General features: G+C 46.2%; 1 protein-coding gene across 11 annotated transcripts in view; it reads left to right on the forward strand.

Annotated features, from left to right (window-relative positions):
- PDE1C (phosphodiesterase 1C) overlaps nt 1-16,478 on the forward strand; it is a 609,477-nt gene that overhangs the window by 94,893 nt on the left and 498,106 nt on the right. For 4 of the 11 annotated variants that reach the window (XM_021079208.2, XM_085005896.1, XM_085005898.1 and 1 more), the window contains exon 1: nt 9,006-9,477. The exons of the other annotated variants lie outside the window; for them this stretch is intronic. In XM_021079208.2, the coding sequence (XP_020934867.2) occupies nt 9,393-9,477 (85 nt within the window). In that variant the 5' untranslated portion in view covers nt 9,006-9,392. Of the gene's footprint in view, nt 1-9,005; nt 9,478-16,478 lie in introns of those variants that run through there. 11 annotated transcript variants of the gene reach the window in all.

The raw sequence follows: 16,478 nt of genomic DNA on the forward strand, positions 1-16,478 counted from the left end.
TAAATAAAAGCCAGAGATCGATGCAGCCAGAACAAATTATGGCTCAAATACCCCATTCCCCAAGACATCTGTAACTTTTTTTTCCTGTACCAACACGGAAGGTCAGCCTGTGGGATTGCCATGGTGCTTTCGAGTTCCATTCCATGTGTTCTTGGTGCTCTGATCGGGGGAATTTCCCTGAGTTCTGGAGCCCAAAGTCCCCCTTCCGTAGTTGTCATGAGTCATGTTCATGCTCTCTTGCGGAACGCTGGAGCTTCATGTTTAGGAGGCTGGCTCGTATAGAGATGAAGGGGAAGGGGGTTAGTGGCCACTGTGGATAACCGAGCATAATGATAGCGATTGATAGTAGCGTATTACGCCTTCGAGGCTGCGGGCAAATTGAACAAAAGTCGGAGTTAAACTGAGCTTACATACCTGCTATGGTTTCAGGAAACCTTATCAAATCCAGTGTCGTCTTATTAAAATAGCCCAAAGTATTAGTCTAAAGAAGAAGGTTGAAAGGCTTTGCTGTAGGCAGAGGAACCGCCAGCTCTAATTTGACTTTTCTTCTTTGGGAAACACTTTGTACTTTTGGAGGTCCATTTGGTGCTGTGACCACTGTGCACCATTCATTCATTCAGTAACTTCTAATGGTGATTTATTTATTTATTTATTTTTTGTCTTTTTGCCTTTTCTAGGGCCGTACCCATGGCATGTGGAGGTTCCCAGGCCAGGGGTCTAATCGGAGCTGTAGCCACCGGCCTACACCACAGCCACAGCAACATGGGATCTGAACCGTATCTGCGACCTGCACCACAATTCACGGCAACGCCGGATCCTTAACCCATTGAGCAAGGCCAGGGATCGAACCCGCAACCTCATTGTTCCTAGTCGGATTCGTTAACCACTGCGCCACGGTGGGAACTCCTCTAATGGTGATTTATATGTCAGGCATCATGCAAGGTGTCAAACAAGTGAATAAACATGGTCCCTGCTTTCAAAGGTCTTTTTGAAGGCACTTCCACTTATAACTTGTGCATTTATAAGGCCCTGCAAGGGAGGCCTGATTATGCCTGTTTTACAAGAGGAGAAAGTGAGACTCAGGACAATTAAGCCACTTGTCCGTAGTCACATATCTGGCAGCCCCGGTATTGTCACCCAGAGCTTCTGACTCAGGTTTAAGGGTCTCCCCAGGGAGAACAGCCAGTGGCTGCAGGAAGGTGGAGGGGAGAAAGCTGCTGGTCAAGGCTCACCTTTCCTTTCAGACTTACCAGGGAGGGAGTATTGAAAATTTCACTTCTTGAAATGTGAATTCAGGACGATTCTCATCATTTCATTATGGGGAGAAGTATATGAACTGAAAGGCAGATGAGGAAACTGAGGCAGCCAAGAGGGGTCCTCTGGAGTTGTCAAGTGCCCCAGGGTTGCTTGGGCCAAGAAGCACCATCACATCCATGGAGAGAAACACTTTTATGAGCCAAGAGCCAGCTCACCATGGACTGTCATCCTGGGCTGAGGGCTTCTTGAGCTCACGCCACTTTTCTCAAACTGTCCTTGGCATTCAGACCTTCCTTGTCGTGTCGAATATGGCCCCCACAGGGTCTCTTACTTTTGGGTCCTCTTAAGCTACGTCATGGCCACTAGGGTCCATTTCCCATCTTCTCCAGCTTCTGTCTTATTACTTTTGTATTAGTCAGGGTTCCGCAGAGAAACAGAACCAATAGTTTGTCTGTCTGTCTGTCTGTCTGTCTATCTATCTATCTATCTAACCTACCTATTTTATTTATCTCTCTTTCTTTCCAGAGAGCACTAAGTTTAAGGATTTAGCTCATTTGGCGAGTCCAAAAATCTGCAGGGTGTGTTGACAGGCTGGAGACCCCGACAGCTGCAGTTTGAGGGCAGAGACTGTCTGTTGGGAGAATTCCTTCTTGCCAGGGGGCCGCGTCAGTCTTTTTTGCAGCGAGATCTTCACCTGATTGGATGAAGCTCACCCACATTATGGAGGATAATCCGCTTTCCTCACAGTCCACTGATTGGAATGTTAATCTCATCCCGTGGAAAAAAATCCTCACCGAAACACCCAGAATATCTGACCACATAGCTGGGTACCCCGTGGCTTTGCCAAATCGACCCATAAAACGAGCCATCACTCCCCCTGTTCCTCACATGCGCTCTCTAACCTGTCAAAGTGTGCGTGAAAAATGAAACATCCAAATGCCTGTTCTCTGGCTTGTTCGCTGCATCTCTAGTTGGAGGCTTCTTAATAAGAAGCCAGTCTGATTATATCAGGGTGACAGGTTCTGTCAAGACCCTGGCCCCATCCCGTGCTCCTACTCCTCCTGCTCTTACTTCAGGAGCTTCGTCTGGCCATCACATCTTGCTCTGCTATTGTTTCAGCAGCCGGAGATACAACAGGTGCCCCCGCATCTGCGGGTTCCACTTCCATGGGTCCCACCAACCATGGATTGAAAATATTTGAAAAAAAAAATGCCAGAAAGTTCCCCAAATCAGAATTTGAATTTGCCATACTCCAGCAACTATTTACATAACATTTGTATTGTATTCGGTATGATAAGAATTTGAGAGATGATTTAGAGTATATGGGACCGTATGTCAGTTACATGCAAATGCGATGACATTTTATATAAGGGACTTCAGCACCTGAGGATTTTGGTATCTGAAGGGGTCCTGGAGCCAACTCCCATAGATGGTTTATGTTAAAAATTTACCTCAAACTCTGGAGTTCCAGTTGTGGCTCGGTGGCTAACAAACCCAACTAGTATCCACGAGGGGGGTTCGATCCCTGGCCTTGCTCAGTGGGTTAAGGATCTCGCATTGCTGTGAGCTGTGGCGTAGGTCGCAGATGTGGCTTGGATCCTGCAATGCTGTGGCTGTGGTGTAGGCCAGCAGTTACAGCTCCGATTCGACCCCTCGCCTGGGAACCTCCATACGCTGTGCATGCAGCCCTCAAAAGACCAAAAAAAAAAAAAAAAAAAAAAAACCCACAAAAAACAAAAATTTACCTTAAGCTTATGTTCAAGGTAAATTTTTAACATACATTATCTCATTATAACTCACATATTCCCTGTCGGATAGGTATCTCCATCTTACAGAAGAAAAACTGAGATTCAGAGAGGCTGAGCAACTTGCTCAAAGACACATGGATAGTGAATAGAGGAGCTTTTCATTTATTAGTTTTTGGTTTTTTTGGCCACACCAGTGGCACGTGGAAGTTCCTGGGCCAGGGATTGAACCCACATCACAACAGTGACCTGAGCTGCTGCAGTGACAATGCCAGATCCTTAACCTACTGTGCCACAAGGGAACTCCTCATTTATTAGTTTTAAATGTTGTTAACCTATTTATTATGAGCTGGCTCCAGAGATAGAGGGTGAGTGGAGAGAGAGAACGACTGAGAAGTGACTGTCCTGCCCTGGTCACATCCATTACCTCCTGGCTGTGCAGGGTTGTACGCACATCTGTGTTCATTCCTTAATTAATCAATTGTTCCGGCGAGAGCCCGCTTTGTGCCGGGTACTGTGTTGGGGCTGGGAGGGAAGACCTATCCTTGCTACCAGCAGCTCCATTCTTGTGGGATGACCAGCATGCAAACAAGCAGGGTGAGTCCAGTGTGATGGTTCAAGGGTGGAGATGAGGAATGGGGTCCAGGGAAGGCTGGCAGTGGAGTGTCCATCTCCCTCTAGAAAGGACAGGCAGGAAATGCTTCTGGAGGGACCTGGGACATCAGGGGAGACTTGAAGACTAAGAAGGAGGTCTCTAGGCAAACCAAGTGGGCTGAGAGGGAAGAATATTCTGGATTATAAAAAGTAAATTTAAGACTGTCATTTTGGTCTCCCCACTCCTGCTGGAGAGTGTCTGCAGTTCTCAAAATCTCCTCACTGCAAAGGCTATTGGAAAAGTCTCCCTAAATTCTTAGTGCAAGAAAGAAATTTAATTTACTTTAATTTTCTCCTGATGTTATGGGGAAAGCATTGGTCTGGGAGTCCCTCAGCTAATATTTTTTGAGACACAGTAGGAATTTTTGAGACACTGAAGGCGGGCACAAAAAAAAATAGTCACTTTCACAGACGCTAATAATATGTAAACTTAGAAAAAAAGTTGAAAAATTGATGGAGGCCATCCCTATTACAAAGAAAAATCACCTTACTGTGCAAATAGAAGTCTGTAATCTCCACTAGGGCCTTCGAGGCATCTTTCTGGGAACTTTCTCTGACCCTCGAGTGTGTAGGCACTTTGCTTTTTATTCTCTCTGTTTATTTAGATAGTAGCTGCCATCCCAGGGCCTAATTAAATGAGAAAAAAAAGAAATAAAGAACAGGCTCTAGGGAAGCAATAAGATAGAAGCAAAATGAAACACAGAAGGATGTCAGTGACAGCTGAAGAGTTGCTTCCACAGATGTAGACTTTCTTTTTTTTCTTTTTCTTTTTGTCTTTTGTCTTTTTTTTTTTTGAGGGCCACACCCATGCCATATGGAGGTTCCCAGGCTAGGGGTCTAATTGGAGCTGTTGCCACCAGCCTATGCCACAGCCACAGCAACGCTGGATCCGAGCCGCGTCTGCAACCTACCCCACAGCTCACGGCAACGCCAGATCCTTAACCCACTGAGCAAGGCCAGGGATCGAACCCGCAACCTCATGGTTCCTAGTCGGGTTCATTTCCGCTATGCCACCACGGGAACTCCATGATGTAGACTTTCTAAGACTGCTTTCTTATTTGGAGCCCCTGAATCCAGAGATTGTTTAGCAACTTTGTCTTCTTGTAAAGTCCTCAAAGGCAGGGATTGTTTTTTTAGTTAGCACAATGCCTAAATTGTGGCATGCAGTAATGATAGTTTAATTTCACTGTTTCTCTGTTTATCTTTTCTTTCTCTCTATCTCTTCTTGAAGGGAGCATGTTTGATGGTTTAGGTCGGACTCATGGTTGCAAGCAACAGAAGGATGGTTCCCAGGCTAGTATAAGGTCCTAGGGCATCTCATAAAATTTGGGAGAGCTGATTTTTAGGTACAGGCTGGAACTGGGCCTGGAATGTACTGGAATTTTCTCTTCAGCTCTTACAATCCCTATTCCCAGCGAATGGACTCATTAGCTTTACTTGGATTATACCATATGCAGCCGGAAGAGCAAGGTTGCAGTTCAAAAACTTCATTGCCTGTCGCCATTTCTGTGATTATGTGAATGCAGGAGGGTCCTCCCCAAAATTTGAAGTGGTTGTCAGTCCAGTGTGTGTCCCCAAGGGGGTATGAATAGTGCTTTTACAGGGGGGGCAATTTGGGTTTACAATTCTCGGGCTGCTGACTCTCGGGAGAATTCCAAGTGGTAGACAGTTTCCAATCTGAGAATGGCTGAAATGCATCAAGGTAGTGCTGAGGAGCAATCTTCCCTTTAGTATGAGCAATAAAAAGTTATTTTCTTAGGAGTTCCTGTTGTGCCACAGTGGTTAACGAATCTGACTAGGAACCATGAGGTTGCGGGTTCCATCCCCGGCCTCACTCAGTGGGTTAAGGATCCGGCGTTGCGGTGAGCTGTGGTGTAGGTCGCAGACTCGGCTCAGATCCTGCGTTGCTGTGGCTGTGGTGTAGGCTGGCGGCTACAGTTCCAATTAGACCCCTAGCCTGGGAACCTCCATATGCTGTGGGAGCGACCCAAGAAATATCAAAAAGACAAAAAAAAGAAAAAGAAAAATTATTTTCTTAGCTGACTTTTTGATAACATATGCTACCTACAGTTTCATCTTACTCTAAAGGTTTCAAAATCAATCAACAATAAGTATTTGCCATTGACACTCTTTCTCTTATATAGAATCAGTTATCAGTGCCTTCACAGGGAGTATCAAAGGACACGATATTAGCACTGAAGTCAGAGGATTATCCCGCCAGGTTTTTATTTTTCCTTATATATTTGTTATATTTTGAAGGACATTATTTGATCCATAGCTATGAACTGATTTAGGTACCAAGTTCAGTTCCTATTCTGCTTTCTTGGGTTGAAATCAGGGGCATGCATTTTCTTGGGAGAAGTTAATTTTAACTTGACTAATCACTTGGATCAAGCTATTATTATGTTTATTGTTTCTTTCCCTTTCTCTTTCATTCATTTGTTGCTGTACTTTCCTTGTTAGAATCCATTCCAGTAATTAAATACTGGGATTTTTTTCCAAACTTATTTTAAAGTAAGAACAATAAAACTAGGAAGTTATTCAAGCCTGGACAAGTATAAGATATTTACTATAATCTAGGAGTTAGCACACATTTTCTGTATTAGAGAGCAAATATTTTTGTCTTTGCAGGCCATGGTCTCCGACACGACTATTCAACTTTGCCTATGAAAGCAGCCATACACAATATGTAAATGAGTATAGCTATGTTCCAATAAAACTTTATTTGTAGACACTGAAATTTGAATTTCATATAGTTTTAACATGTCACAGGACATGTTCTTCTTTTGATTTTTTTTTTAATCACTTAAAAGTGTTAAAGCCATTCTTTGTTTATTTATTTATTTATTTATTTATTTTGTCTTTTTGTCTTTTTAGGGCCAAACCCATGACATATGGACGTTCCCAGGCTAGGGGTCTCATTGGAGCCGTAGCCGCTGGCCTACACCACAGCCACAGCCACACCAGATCTGAGCCGCGTCTGCGACCTACACCACAGCTCATGGCAACGCTGGATCCTTAACCCACTGAGCAAGGCTGGGGATGGAACCACAACCTCATGGTTCCTAGTTGGATTTGTTAACCACTGCACCCCGACGGGAACTCCCCTGCAGGCATTCTTAAAGGAGCATTTCTGAAAGAGTAATAAGCAAAAACAATGCTTCTTTTGATCTTAGTCTTGAACTCATTCTTCCTTGGCTTATGTAATGTCAGCATTGACTTCACTTGGTTTGGTGTAAGAGCCCCACACTGAGAAGGCTGCTTTAAGACTCTGCACTTGAAGCAGTGCATTCAGTGGTTCTGTAGGTGTACAATCTCTAAAACCAGGGAGAGAGAATGATTCTGGGGAGAAGCAGTTTAAAAACAGTTCTAATTGTTCAGGCAAGTTATTTTTACCAATCTTTAGGGGACATATAAATGATCACATTGTTATTATTTTTATAGATTATATTTCAAAAAGCTTTTCTGCTAAGAGCGATTAAATACCAAGTTTTAATTTCACTCCCTCAAGGAAAATTTTCTATTGCATTAGGATTTTTTTCTTGATAACTTGCCATAGGAGACTATTACTGACACAAAAGAAGGTATATGCTTCTGCTAAAGGTGGGACAAGCAGGGAAGTGAGAATAAGAAACTTTGGGGGGTTTATATTAAAAATAAGTTCTATATATTAAATATAAACATTTTACATATAAAGTAATGATAATAATAGCAAAAATATATTATTGTTATGAAGAAGAATTTTCCACCATGTCCTCATAATGAAACTTGGGATTCGCCTGGTGATTGCAGTAACTAAATGCCTGCTGCATGCCTAAGCTTTACTCTCACTTAATCCTCACTGTAAGATGAGGAAAGCAAGACTCAGGGAGGTCTAGCATCTTGTTCAAGGTCATTTAGCTCTGAAGGGGTGAAGCCAGATTTCAGACCCAAGTCTGTCTGTCTCTAGAGCCTTTTTTCACGCTTTCATGTTGTAACTGGTTCCAGGCTCAAGGAATGCCTCAGGGTTTGAAGCACCCCCCTGACTCCCAAGCCTTGAGATGTGCCATTCTGTGTAACACGTGGTCTGTGACACCCGTTGCCTTTTGGATAAGGTAATCTTGCCATTGACCTGAGAAAAGTCTTAATGTGAGTGTGATTCTGGTCTTCTCAGAGAAGATTTATAATGAAAGTTCCAACTACATCTGACATTAAAAAAAAATCCATTTCTCTAAAAACATACGGTAAATTGAAAAGGAGTCAGTTTCTGAGACATCATTAGTCTGGGTTCCACTGGGCTTGAAGGTTTTATGGGTTCATTGAAATTGCATGTAGAATACTGCACATGTGTGTATATACACCCTTTTTTTGGGGAGAAGGGTTCTAATTTTATAGTCTGAAGTCATGTGAATCCAGTGCTCTCTAAACTCAGAACAAATTAGGAATATACCTGATTGACTCTGTTAACATTGACACGTGTTTGGTAATTGTGTCAAATTCCATCACAACAAATGAGGTTAAGAAATCATAGTCCCCTAAGCATAGCACTGTCATTTCACATGTTACACTGGGTAGACTCCACCCAGGGACTCAAGCTCTGGTCTCCTTACATGAGCTCCGTGACCCGATTTGGAACAGTGCAACTGCAAATGCTTAGCAATGACTTGCTGGTTGGAGGGAGTGATTTTCCCTGTCCAAACCTCACCTAACTCAGTCATCTCAGGTACTGGAGTGGTTTGGTGTCATAAAGTTTTGAAACTCCTGTGTCTAAACGCTGTCACTCTATCTGTAGGATCTTAGTCAAACCCCTGTCGACCTCAGTTTCCTCTTTTATAAGGTTTGCTGTCAGATTGGTTAAATTATCTCCCACCTCCACAAATCCCAGGAATCTCTACTTGGCAACACGCCTCCTAGGGTCTCTGTTGGGCGAAACCAAATTGGAAAGGAGCTCAGACAAGCCGTTGGAATGGATTAGAACTTGAACATCTTAGAGCCTCTGTGAGAAAGCCCTTAGCCACAAATGTGGGTTACTTTGATAAATATCTTCTGGTCAGACCCTGCTGAGAAGTAATCTTATCAGGGCTTCAGGCTACTTAAGGGGACAGCTGCAGGGAGGAAGTGGGCGTGGCGATTTTCCCCGACTTCCTTGTTTGGAGCAAACTTTTGGCAGCATCTAAGCGGTTTAGATGTTTGCTTTTCCATCTGTTGATGTGCTTTTTGGAAGCTCTCCTGCCTGCCAGAGAAAACATCTAGAATAAGTACGACGCCAAATCTTAACCATTCCCTTGGGTCCCCAAACCCCACCAGCCTCCAGAGAGAGGAGGGCGAAGCTGAGAGAGAAAACAGACGTGCCTGGAGCGCACTGGCTTCAGAGGCTCCCAGGGAGTAGGGTGGCAAAGACGGGGATTTCAGCACCCACCCACCTACCCACCAGCCCGCGCGCACACACACACACACACACACACACACACACACAAACGCACGCACGGATGCGCGTCGCCTCCCTTTCTGAGCATTCTTCTCGTCGTATCTGGAACCTGGCCCTGGAGATGGGGCAGCTGCGAGGCTCGCTGGCTCCGCCGTGTGCCTAGCGCGTTCGTCGACTTCGCGGTCGCGGCGCTTGCAGCCGGCGCGCTCCGCTTTGCAGCGAGCGGCGGACCAGCGGGGACAGCGCGCGGCGCGCCGGGGGAGGGGACGCAGCCGAGCGCGGGGCTGTGCGCTCCGCCGCGGGGACCCCGGGACGCCGCCGGCCGAGCCATGACGGACGCCAGCAGCAGGAAAGAGGGCTTCAAAAAATGCCGGAGCGCCACTTTCAGCATCGATGGCTACAGCTTCACCATCGGTGAGAACTTTGCATCCTCTGTCCGACTCCTGGCTTGGGCAAACTCCGATTCTGGTGGCGGCGAGGGTCTTTTCTAGGCGAGGGGCGGGGGCGGCCAGGGTTAGGCTGGGCCGCGAGGCGCTCGCCAGGAGGGGAAACCCGGGGAGCTGCGACTGGGGCGGGAAAGTGGCAAGTGTGGCCGGGCCGCCGTGCCCAGCGCTCTCCCCGCGGCGCCCCTCCCGCCGCTGTAACCCAGCATCCTCCTGAAGCCAATTTTTAGGGTCACAGCTTTGTGAACTGTTCCATTTCCTCTCTGTGCGATTTTAGTCATGTAAGCCAGGAGAGGCGGGAGAGAGACAGGGATGGAGACAGAGAGATAGATAGAGAGAGAGAGAGAGATGGAGGCAGAAATACCGGGAGAGGGATGTCAGAGAGCGACAAAGGCATGACAGACGCTAAGACAGAGACACAGAGAGAGAATGACAGAGCGACAGACATCTAGACAGAGACATTAATGGAAACATCTAGACACCAGCTCAGAAATACAAAGAAGGAGATGCCAAGACAGAGACTAATTGAGAGACATGGGAGTGTCAGTCATAGAGACAGTGACAGAAACAGGAGAGATGCAGAGGCTGAGAGAGACGACACAGAGACAGATTCAGAGAGAGAGCGAAGGCTAGTTTCTACAAAAGTTGAAACAAGGAGGAAGGGACACTAGGAGAGCGAGAAAGGGGGGAAGGAGGAGGGAGGGAAAGAGAGGAAAGATAAAGCAGAAAAAGAGGGGGAGAGAGAGAGAAAAAGAAGAAGGGGGGGAGGAGGAAGAAGAAGAAGAAAGAAGAAGAGGATCCAGAGAGGGATGTATCACGTTACTAAAATATTCGAGAAAAATCTGTCTCCTGTCCTGGCCTCTGGGCTCCCAGTGGCTTTTGGTTGTCTTTGCTCCCCAAACCCTTTACCAAGAGGGGTATTGGAGAGGGCCAGGGGTAGTATCTTCATGGCTATTAGAGGGAGAAGGACCGCAGGGCTGTCCTCTAGAAGTTGAATTTGAAGAGATCCGTTCTTGGGGCTCTTACTACTGGTTTCATGCTGTGTACTGTTTCGAATCGACTGGTCCATGATTGCCTCCTTCCTCATCTTTCCAGGAGATAGGCAAGGTCAGGGGGGCTCCTCTCTGGAATATCAGAGTTTGGAGAAGGGCAGGGCAGAGCCAGGTGCCAAAGGGATGCTCCAATATTTCTGCTTCTGCGTGCTCAGGTCACTATGGCATTAAATCTGAACTTCACCCCAGAGCCTTTGAAAATGAGGGCTATGTTAATGTGCTTTTTGGAGGTGTAGCAGGAATTTGCCAGAGGCAAGGAGGGGCTGATGGAGAGGTCATCTCTGGACTACTTTTTTTGTTTTCTTTTGCCTTTTTAGAGCCACATCCGCAGCATAGGGAAGTTCCCAGGCTAGGGATCGAATTGGAGCTATAGCTGCCTGCCTACACCACAGCCACAGCAATGTCAGATCTGACCCGAGTTGATGACCTACACTGAAGCTCATGGCCACGCTGGATCCTTAACCTACTGAATGAGTCCAGGGATTGAACCCCTGTCCTCTTGGATACTGGTCAGTTTGTTACCCCTGAGCCACAGCAGGAACTCCTGGACCGCTTTTGCTCCTTCTAGTGAGCAGAAATCTTGGGCCATGGACTGAATAAGTCACTTCCAGAATTAAGTCTAAACTCCTTTGCTGTTTCCCAAGGTTCTCCATTCTGGCTTGAACTTGACTTTCTTGCCTCAACTGTCACTTCAAACCTGTTTCTTCCACACACTCACGATCGCTTGCGTCTGCCCACATCCCACCTCTCAGAGCCTTTGTTCAGGCTGTTCCCTCAGCCAGGAGTGCCGTTCCCCCAACTGTGCAATGAGAAATCTTGTCTATCCTAGCTCTCACTGATCATCCTCTGCTCTCCTTCCCCATCAGAGAGCATTTCTCCCCCTGCATTCCTCTTAGCCTCCTAGGCCTCTGTGAGAGCTCACACCCAGCCTTGAATCACTGTTTTCTCAGCACCTTTTCGTTGTCTTCTTTGCATTACACACTTCTTAAGGCTGAGACTATGTCTGATTTATCTTCCCCTCTAATGGTGATGGTAGGTGCCTGGGAATTTTTGTAGGGATGGATTGAATGTCGTCATGGTCAAAAGTGATTCATTACAAGGTCATTGCCATGTTAATATTCGTTTTCTTGATTTTGGTGAGAAAGCTTCCAAAGGATTTTTAAGTTTTACTGGGCAGTTCCCTGTGAAATCTTAGCTTCCAAAACGTGTGGCGTCTAAAACCGACGTTTATAGTGTGGCCCACCCCACCTAACGCCTTCTCTCTTTTTGCTCGCATCCTCGCTAGAGGAAATTGTCTGGCCCATCGGTGTGGTTGGTTGGTCAGAAGGGACCTCAGAAGTGAGTGGGTGACTTCCGGGTGTGAGCGCTGCCAGCTTGTTTCTGATCTTTGGGTGTTTATTCATTCGCTCCTTTCCATCTGCCTCATCCTTCAATGAAAGCTTATTGAATTTTACTGTATTAAATGATACAATTTAGTACAATGCCTGCCACATGGCAAACATTCAATAAATGGTAATTGTTGTAATTATTCAGCGCCCTAAGCTAATATCATGGGGAGTTTATGAAGATAAATCAGACTTAGAACCTGGTATTCAAGGAATTTGTACTCTTGGGGCGATGTAATGTGTTCATACATAACATTTTACAAAGCAGAAACTCTGAAGTGCTGTAAGAGACATTTTAGAAATCTTTGGCCAATATAGACATTTTAGCAACACAAATAACTAAAAAGAAAGACGAAAATCATTTGTAATTTTATCACCCAATGCTAAACATTATTAATATTTCCTGTACATACTTCTAGTACTTTTTTGTATATACATAATTTTTAAAAAGAAAATATTTGGCAATGTTATTTAATATCATAGTAGCCTTGATTCATGTTATAGATAAAATTTTTACTTAAAAAAATCTTCTATTGTTGGCTATTTGGGTTGCTTTTAATTTTCACCATAATAGACAGTGAAGAAAATACTAGATCTTTGAGTACACTGTTAATACTTTTGAGAATATATTTCTCAAAGTACAATTGCTTGGTCCAAGACTAGCATGTTTTTAGGGATTTTAAAATACACTGTTTAACTCCTCTCTGGAAATACCAACTCCCGCTCCCACACAGGTGCCCACACACTCTTATGAATACGGACACTATAATTTTTAAAGAGTTGTTGGTTCGCGAGGTGGAAGGTAGTATCTTAATTCCACATGCGATTTCATTTCTTTTGTGAAATTGCTTTTTTTTTTTTTTTTTTTTTTTTTTTTGTCTTTTTACCTTTTCTAGGGCCGCTCCCATGGTGTAAGGAGGTTCCCAGGCTAGGGGTCGAATCGGAGCTGTAGCCACCCGCCTACACCAGGGCCACAGCAACGCTGGATCCGAGCCGTGTCTGCAACCTACACCACAGCTCACAGCAACGCCGGATCCTTAGCCCACTGGTCAAGGCCGGGGGACTGAACCCGCAACCTCATGGTTCCTAGTCGGATTTGTTAACCACTGCGCCACGACGGGACCTCCCTGAAATTGCCTTTTTATGCCCTTTGCCTGTATGTTTTTCCATTGGGGGATTTCATAATTTTTATTTACTTATTTTTCTCCACCCCCTCCCAGCCCCCTGCCTGCTTTTAGGGCCACACCCATGGCATATGGAGGTTCCCAGACCAGGGGTGGAATTGGAGCTACAGCTGCCGGCCTACACCACAGCCACACCACACAGGATCCCAGCCACATCTGCGACCTACACCACAGCTCATGGCAACACCAGATCCTTGACCCACTGAGCAAGGCCAGGGATCCAACCCTCATCCTCACGGATATTAGTTGGGTTCATAACCTGCTGAGGGAGTTCCCGTCGTGGCGCAGTGGTTAACGAATCCGACTAGGAACCATGAGGTTGCGGGTTCGGTCCCTGCCCTTGCTCAGTGGGTTAATGATCCGGCGTTGCCGTGAGCTGTGGTGTAGGTTGCAGACGCGGCTCGGATCCCGTGTTGCTGTGGCTCTGGCGTAGGCCGGTGGCTACAGCTCCGATTCAACCCCTAGCCTGGGAACCTCCATATGCCGCGGGAGCGGCCCAAGAGATAGCAACAACAACAACAACAACAAAAGACAAAAAGACAAAAAAAAAAAAAAAAAAAAAAAAAAAAAAAAAAAAAAAAAAAAAAAAATAACCTGCTGAGCCACGGTGGGAACGCTCCCATCATTTATTTTTAATTTGCAAGTACGGTTGACCCTTGAACAACATGGTTTGAACTGCACAGGTCCACCTATACACACATTTTTTTTCAACAGTAAATACTACAGTATGACGCGGTCCACAGCTGGTTGAATCCGTGGACGTGGAATTCGGGATTCGGAGGAATCACATATAGGAAGGGCTGACAGTTGGTTACGATGCAGCTTTTCAACTAATCCTAACCCCTGAATTGTTCAGGAGTCAACTGTACTCTTAATGTACATAACATATGTTAATTATACACACAGTCAATACATTAATTATACATAATATATAATTATAGTCATTGTATAATAATTACACAGCACACTATATATGAATCGTAATAATTATATAATTAACACGTGTCAATAATATACAGTATGTACACACATGGACATGTGTGTCTCTGTGTGGCGTATGTATGATTTGCAAAAGTGCCGTCTATCATGCGTCTTATATGGCATTTTCTTCTAAGTAGGGGGCCTTCTTTTCCTGCAGTGTCACTGCGTGGCGGTTAGGACTTGCTTTGAGGACATGCAGTTGGTTGCCGGCTGGTCCCATGGTTTCAGCGGGGTGGCGCAGGTGGACAGTCCTCCTCTTACCATGTGCGCGAAGACTCCTGAAGAGATCCTGGTGCCCAGATCGCTCCTTTTCCAGGTGTCTGACATTCTGTCATCAGGAATCACCTTCTCTTCCAGTCTGTTCATTATGCAGAATTTCCAGGTCAAAGAACTTTACGAAAGGAATTTATGTTACAGTCCTGGTGATTCCAGATTCTTACCAGAGGAGGCTTCTGAGGACAGTGGAGGTCTGAGGGGTTCTGCAGAGGGAGAGGCATGACCCACCCCTGTGGCAAGGTCATGTTTCCTTGGAGGGCTCCTGGCAGAACTTCTCTCTAATGAATGGACATTTCGGGGCTCAGGGAAGGCGTCCGCTTCTGGTTCAGACTGGCAGGAGGTTTCAGCTATGGTTCTCCACTGGGGTGATGCTCCCCAGACGTTTGGGCAAATGTGGTGCACGTGTAGTAGCTGAGTTCTGAGGGGCTGGGGACAGGCTCTACAGACAGTGAGCAGACATCAGAGGAGTTAAGTGTTCTGCAGTGTGAGGGACAGTCTTGCCCGGGGAGGCGTTGCTCTAAAAGCCCATGACATTCCCATGGAGAAACCCCGTGAAGGTCCCCTCTGACGTGGAAGCCTGGGGCTCCTGACCTCACTACGCCCTGGCTGCAGAGACTCTGGGACACTGACGGTCAAGTCTGCACTGAGAACAGACCCTGCCATTTTCCATGCATAGCTGTCGGGTGTGGGCCAGGCACTGAGTTGGGTGCCTTACTCAGCTTCTTTGATCACTTCTCACAACAACTCTGAAGAATATCAGTCCTAGTGCCCATTTTAGGAGAAGAAACTCCTGAGACTCCAAGAGGAAGTAATCTGCCGGAAGTCACAAGCTAGGAAGCGGCAGAGTTGGGTTCAGACCACATCTGCCCTGACTCTGTGGGCCAGGGTTTGTCCCAGCCATGCCGTGTCCTCTAGGGGGACTTTATTTCTACCCGAGCTTTGGTACCAGCCTGTCATCCCGATGAGGACAGATCAGGGGGGTTGCCAGGTAGGCTGGGGCAAAACCTGAAAAAGATGGACTGTTGTCACAGGTGGGGGCAGCTGCTCCTGGGAGGAAGATCAGGTTGATGAAACAAAGCTCGTTAGGAGTTCCCGTTGTGGCTCAGTGGTTAACAAATCCGACCTGGAACCATGAGGTTGCGGGTTTGATCCTTGGTCTTGCTTAGTGGGTTAAGGATCCAGCATCGCCATGAACTGTGATGTAGGTCGCAGATGCGGCTCCGATCCCGAGTTGCTGTGGCTGTGGCGTAGGCCGGCAGCAACAGCTCCGATTCAACCCCTAGCCTGGGAACCTCCATATGTCGCAGCAGCGACCCAAGAAATGGCAAAAAAAAAAAAGGCTCGTTAATCCGCCTCCCACCAGGGCCACCTGTTCGGTCTTCAGTCTTGTGCTCTCCCGTGCCCCAGGACAAATGGGTTTTGTGTCCCCTTTGTATGATTTTCTCAGGTCATGAAATCAGGTATGTAGTCAAGAGGTCTTAGAACCAAGACCATGGGGTTGAACTTGCGCCCCATCCAGAAAGCACCGTCATCAGCCTTCAGGATCTGAGGGTTCCATCTCTAGGAAGCGATTGAATTTATGATTGTAGCTGTTGGTTACAATGATTAGCATTAATCGAAGGCCATATATACCAGTTCAAGTGTAATTTAACTGGGCTGAGGTACTTGGATGCAGCATTTGATTATGCAGTGAGTGGTTGTGGTGGGGCGTTGCTGTATCATTGTTTTCCAGAAGAACTTTCCTTGTCTTTTGGGGTTTGGTTATCTTTTTGGGGTTAAGTGGCTTCGCAGACCCTGACTTTCTCCATGAGGCTGTGTGAAATACAACACCCGCCTTTCCCCCAAAGTGAAGTATGTCTGCCGAAAACGAAGGCACTTTTTTCTCTGAACCACTTGAGGGGCTTCCCTCGTGCTCTCTCGGTGCTTCTCATCCCTCATTTTATAGATGAGAACACGGCGCGGGGCCCCGTCCCCACTTCTGTTGGTGATGACCGCTAGGGTGTCAGAAGGAAGAGGGTGACGCTGTGGGCTTGGAGGGTGTGGAGTTGGCGGAGTGTATGGAAAAGAAGCTGTTTCCTTCCAAAATGAACCTGG

The sequence above is a fragment of the Sus scrofa genome, chromosome 18 (genome assembly GCF_054392235.1).
Source record: "Sus scrofa isolate SSC_HxYL_T2T_F1_AM1 chromosome 18, Sscrofa_HxYL_maternal_Yorkshire_Landrace_v2.0, whole genome shotgun sequence".
In the NCBI taxonomy this organism is placed as follows: domain Eukaryota; kingdom Metazoa; phylum Chordata; class Mammalia; order Artiodactyla; family Suidae; genus Sus; species Sus scrofa.